Genomic DNA, 5,727 nt, shown 5'->3' with positions numbered 1-5,727 from the left:
ATACATATTCAATGAGGGCGTTAGCTCAAGATTTATCATAAGAGTTAGGAAACAATTACATTTACACAAGAATCGACGCAAGAGCACAATAATAAGTATGCACAATTATTTATATTATCTAAACTACACATTGCATCACGGTTAACCTACCGTTCAAGAATGCCACATAGGAAGTCAACCAAGGTCAAACGGGTTTTACAAGTCCGACTAGGGTAGGGGCATTACAATTCTTTAGGCTTTGTTCGTTTGACTCGTGAGGATTGAGCTTGTATCCCCCTACTTTTTTTTTTCGTGAATAGTGTTGTTTTATCTTATATTAATAAAAATGACTACTATTCATTAAAAAGTAAATTTTTTTTAAATTGTATTTTAATGAATTAGCCTATAATATAAAAACCAAAATACCAAATCCATGAAACAAGGTCAAGACAATCTAAGAAAACTTAAGAAAAATAAAAAATAAAATTCCTCTATGGAGAAGAAACAAATTAGCCTCAAAGTAATTCAAATTTTTGCATCATACTGCAAAGTGTAAATGCACCACTCCAAATTATTATATATATAAAGAATAATTGAACTCAATACCATCTAGATATTTACAACATAAACTTTATCATTAAACCAAGTGTCTTTCAACAAGCTTCAAATTATAATAAATGACTTGTAAATGCATTCATAGAAATTCTTTACGATTAAAACCACGTTTATTGTCTTCAAAGGCCCACCAACTCCATTATCTAACACAATTGTTTAATGAATGGGGATGGATGGAAGCGTGTATGGAAGCTAGGCGCCCTTTACGAAGTGTTCGGATGTTAAAAGTTTTATGTAACGAGGGAGTCCGACGGTGGAATCTAGTAGCTAATTATGGGCGTCTTCGAAGTTCCTTCGTCTGTCCTCGAATATTTCGAATACAGTGGATAATTTGACTTGGAAGTGACGATCGGACAACTAGGGGAGGATGAGAAAAACTCAAAATGGAAGTTTCTGGTCGATGATAACACCAACCTGTTTGCCTTGTTATAATTTCCCTCGCAGTTGGTGCTGCGCAAAGACCACTGGATCAGGCTATCCTTTTATCTAAAATCATCTAGAGTCTAACAGGAATGTTCTGAAATGGCTTACTCTTCGGAGGTGCAGAGAACGTTATGCGCATTAATAAAGCCATACCATGTTTTTATCAGTCATCGTGGACCGGATACAAAAGACATCCTGGCGAGTGTCATTTATCATTATTTCTCTCGGAGTGGACTGAATGTGTTTTTCGATAGAGAGGAATTTGATGCCGGACAAGTCATACCCTCTACTATACCTGAAGCAATCTCCTCTTCCTCAGTTCATATAGCCATTTTGTCCCCCAAATATGCCGAGTCGCATTGGTGCTTGGAGGAACTCCGTTTAATGCATCACAGTGGTGCTACGATTTTTCCTGTGTTTTATGGAGTTCGTCCTGGAGTTCTTCTTCAGCTCCGAAATAATACAGGAATATATGCAGACGCGTTCAGAGAACTCGAGGAAAAGATGGATGGTAAGAAAAAGAGACATGAATCTGACACAATTGAAGAATGGAAGGAGGCACTGTACAAAGTGAGCAATATTTCTGGGTTTTTGGATTCAGATCACTTCAAGGGGTAAGTTTTTACATGCATATCGCACTTATAGCATTCTAAAATCAATTTACGTTCTCAAAGGCAATACTTTTTGAACTTTCAGCTCTTATTTCTGACGAAATACTCTTGTTTGGAATGGGAATTTCAGGGACCTGGGAAAGCTTGTGGATACCTTATACTCTAAGGTTATGCAACATGTCAGGAAGGTATGGAAAAAGAGTGTTGATGGCTTGCACGGGCTAGAGAACGCCATTGATGAGCTCGACAACTGTCTGGAGATTAACAGGGAGCAAAGTGAGAAGGTTAAGATTGTGGGAATTGTTGGAATTCCAGGCTGCGGAAAGACGACATTGGCGGAAGAGTTCTATTATCGCCACCGAAGTTCCTTCGATAGATCAAGCTTACTTCTCGGAGTCAGAGAAGCTTCGAACCGAAATGGATTGCCAACATTGCAGAGTCAGCTATTGAGGGACCTAGCGAATGATTGTTTGGCAATCAGCAATGTAAGCGAAGGCAAAGATATACTTGCAGATCGGGTAAGACGCCTCTGTCGTACAAAATCCTTGAAGTTTCTTATTGTTATTGACGACATTGATTATCATCATCAACTGGAAGCTCTTCTTAGGGAGGAGGACGTTTTGGGATCTGGTAGTTTGGTAATAGTAACATCCCGTAGTAAGGGGGTTCTGAAACTCTCAGGAATCTCCTTATTTTACGAAACCAAACCCCTTCGTTGGTACGATGCTCAAAAGCTCCTGTGTAGAAGCGCCTTTCACGAATCACAACAGATTAATGGTTTCGAGAATTTGATTCAAACCGCTCTGAGCAAGTGTGGATGCTTTCCCAAATTTCTAAAGAGTTTAGGCGAAAATCTCCAACTCTATGGGAATAATGAACAACAAGACTGGGAGGATGAGCTGAAGACATTGATACCTGAGATATTCAAAGCTATCTGCGGTTGTCTAGAGGAAGAGGAGAAACAGATATTTCTGGATATTGCTTGCTTTTTCCGGAAAATGGACAAGAATTCAGCAATCCGTGTGTGGGCTGGATCAGGATGGAGAGGCGCACGAGCTCTACAAAAGCTGCAGTACATGAGCCTCGTTCATGTTGACGCTGTTACTAATCGCATATCAATACCAGATTATCTTCGTGATTTGGGACGAGAAATAGCAGATCGGCAGCTTCACAACTCTCCAGATCTTCCGTATCGTTTATGGTGTCCAAATGCTGCTAGAAGCTTTCTCAAAGAACCACTGCTGCAGGTACTCATACAATTTAAGGACTTTTATTTAAACTGAAGTTTTGGAAAAATAATACATAAAATTTCTCACATTTCTTATCGTGATTGCTCGTGCAGGCAGCTGCAAAAATAAGGGGAACCAGAGAGGCGAGCCACAAGAATCTGTCCAGAAGGACAACCGAGGAATTATTCAAAATAGAGCTTCTTGATGTAAGAGGCGATATTCACTACGCTACTTTCAGCGATCGTTTAAAAAACCTGCTATGGCTTCGCTGGAAAAATTGTGCCGAAACGCCCATCCTACCACCAGGAATGCACAACTTGCGGGTCTTGGAATTGATCAAAGGAAATCTCCAAACACTGGATCTTTCTTTTAAGGTATGTTCTCATGAATTTACTCAAGCTTAACATGGTCTTAGTTGTTTAATATAGTCTTTGTAGCGTTGTGTACTCATATCCAAATAAATATGTTCCCAAAATGCAGCATCCGGTAGAGTTGAGAGAGATAAGTGTTATAGAATGCACAAGACGAAAACAAATTTCTCCAACAATAGGATTGCTAAATCATTTGGATAAAATGACTTTGCATGGCACTGTTAGTCTGGAATCTCTCCCACCAGAATTTTGCAAACTGCAAGCTTTGAAACACTTGGTTCTTAGACAAAGCGAATGCCTGAAAACCTTGCCAGCCAACTTTGGGGATTTGACAAATTTGGAACACATAGAGTTCTCTTATTGTCAACAGCTGTCTTCACTGCCTCAGTCCTTCCGTAACTTGACACGACTGAAAACTCTCGACCTGAGAGATTGTTGGAGCCTGATAATTCAAGCAGATATATTTGACCGAATTAGGAGTATTGAGGAGCTGACAATGGAAAACTGTAAGGAGTTGAAGATGTTGCCAACACAAACGACATTGCAAGGGTCATTGAGGAAGCTTAATTTGTTCGGTACCAGTTTAAAGAATTGCCAGCTGATATCGATAGACTGACAAACTTGCAGCAACTGAAAATAGGGAGTCCCTATTTGAGGAGTTTACCCTCTTCTCTCATGGATCTGCCCTCATTGACAGAGATTGAACTTGTAAATTGCACACTGCTAACCTCCTATCCCCCGTCGTTCAAACCCTTATCTCTTTTGAATTCTTCTCAAATACAGTCAGAGGAGTCCAATCTCGTGAAAACTATATATGTCTACCATCGTTCCTGAATTCGGCGGGGAAGCTGGCTTCTTCTCATCCTGTAAAGGAAGAAACATAGGGTTCTCGATATCCTCGTATGCTGGATATCAGAACTCATTCATGTAATTTTGCCCGGTAATTGCAAGTATTGTGGGCTAATATTGATGTAAGACTTATAATCATAGTTAAGTAACCATAATGATAAAATATAAATATGCTGATTTATTAAGCAGAGACCTATAATTAAGTTCTTTTCATTAGTGTGGTTAGTTTAGACTAATAGAAAGTAGTTTTGAAGATAAAAAGGGAGAGGAAGAGAGAGGGAAATAGAGAGATAAAAGATAAGGAGATTGATAGATAAAAAGATAGAAAGAGGTAGAGGGAGGGATAAAAATAGAGAGATAAAAGATAAGGAGATTGACAGATAGAGAGGAAGCCTCAGAGGGGGAGATAAAAATAGAGTGAGATAGAGAGAAAAAGATAAGAAAAGAGGTAAGTATATAGGGATAGGGAGGGAGAGAAAGATTATATATATATATATATATATATATATATATATATATATATATATATATATATATATATATATATATATATATATATATATATATATATATTATAATAGAGGAATATAGAGATAAGTACATATGCTGTTTTCTTTTATTTTAACAATAGCATGCAGTGGAAGCCCATTTGGTAAACACATTTATATATGAACTACAATTTTTTAACAAGTAGAATTTATATTTTATATTAAGTATATTAAAGGTGGTTAGATATGATGAGTTGTGCAATGTGTGAGAAGTTATATTTATGTTTAACTTTAAGAAAAAAATTCAATTGTATGTTTTTTATAAATGTGTTATGGATATTAAGATCATTATCAAGTTTTATTATAAGGGAAAGTTATTTTATATAAATCTAGATTAAACAAAAAAAAATATAATCATCTAATAATTGAGCTAGAATAGATAATTGAGATTGAAGTATGTATTTTGCCATTGCGGAAAGATTAGTTATTCGAGTTTGATGAATGTTTCAAACTCTAAATTGATAAAGAGAATGATGTAGATGGATCTTGAGCTCCATGAGTTTGATCTCAATTGTTGAACATAAAAAAGTAAATTATTATTATTTTATTAAATCATGAACCAAAAAAGTAAGCTTCTTATCCATATTTAATCATATTAAAACTTTTGCAAAAATGAGACCAATACTAAATAAGTATGCCAATATATATAGAACCAAGATTAATACATATAAAATTATTGTTACTTTAAATTTTTAAGTTTATATCTATACATATGTAATAATTAAAAAATATATATAATTATATTTCTATTTTAAGTTCAATAGCTACTAGTTTCACAATGTTTTGAAGGTAAAATATAGTTATTGAGAGCATAGATAACATTTTATATTTAATTTAGACATTTAAATTTTAGATTAAAATCATTTTCTAAATTTACAATTATTTTGTTTATTTATCTAATGTTTCTTTTTAAATCTATATTATCATATTTTGAAGTAATATTAAAATTGTATCTTAGTAAGGAACCCCTTATTATATACACTAAATAATAATAAACACTTGAATTATAATACTAATAAATAAATTATAATAAATATACTAATCTCAATTTTACATCTTAACAAAAACTATAAATGCTTGGTTCTTAAACACTTTACTTATT

The 5,727-nt window shown here is 35.1% G+C and overlaps 1 protein-coding gene across 1 annotated transcript; it reads left to right on the top strand.

Moving 5' to 3' along the window:
* The first annotated feature begins 1,116 nt into the window (after positions 1-1,116).
* Positions 1,117-3,844, top strand: LOC131075761 (disease resistance protein RUN1-like). The gene is made up of 4 exons (XM_058012650.2): positions 1,117-1,631; positions 1,759-2,875; positions 2,971-3,231; positions 3,338-3,844. Exons 1-4 carry the CDS (start codon positions 1,117-1,119, stop codon positions 3,842-3,844), a joined length of 2,400 nt encoding a protein of 799 aa, XP_057868633.2.
* The last annotated feature ends 1,883 nt before the right edge of the window (positions 3,845-5,727 follow it).

Source organism: Cryptomeria japonica, chromosome 7, assembly GCF_030272615.1.
Source record: "Cryptomeria japonica chromosome 7, Sugi_1.0, whole genome shotgun sequence".
Classification (NCBI taxonomy): domain Eukaryota; kingdom Viridiplantae; phylum Streptophyta; class Pinopsida; order Cupressales; family Cupressaceae; genus Cryptomeria; species Cryptomeria japonica.
Note: the sequence above shows the minus strand (reverse complement) of the source record. Positions and strands in the feature narration are given on the sequence as shown.

Excerpts from the sequence above, each read along its gene's own strand:
- LOC131075761 (XM_058012650.2), top strand. The coding sequence starts at position 1,117 with ATGGCTTACTCTTCGGAGGTGCAGAGAACGTTATGCGCATTAATAAAG. Across the intron at positions 1,632-1,758 it reads GATTCAGATCACTTCAAGGG|GGACCTGGGAAAGCTTGTGG; the intron begins GTAAGTTTTTAC and ends TGGGAATTTCAG. Across the intron at positions 3,232-3,337 it reads CACTGGATCTTTCTTTTAAG|CATCCGGTAGAGTTGAGAGA; the intron begins GTATGTTCTCAT and ends CCCAAAATGCAG.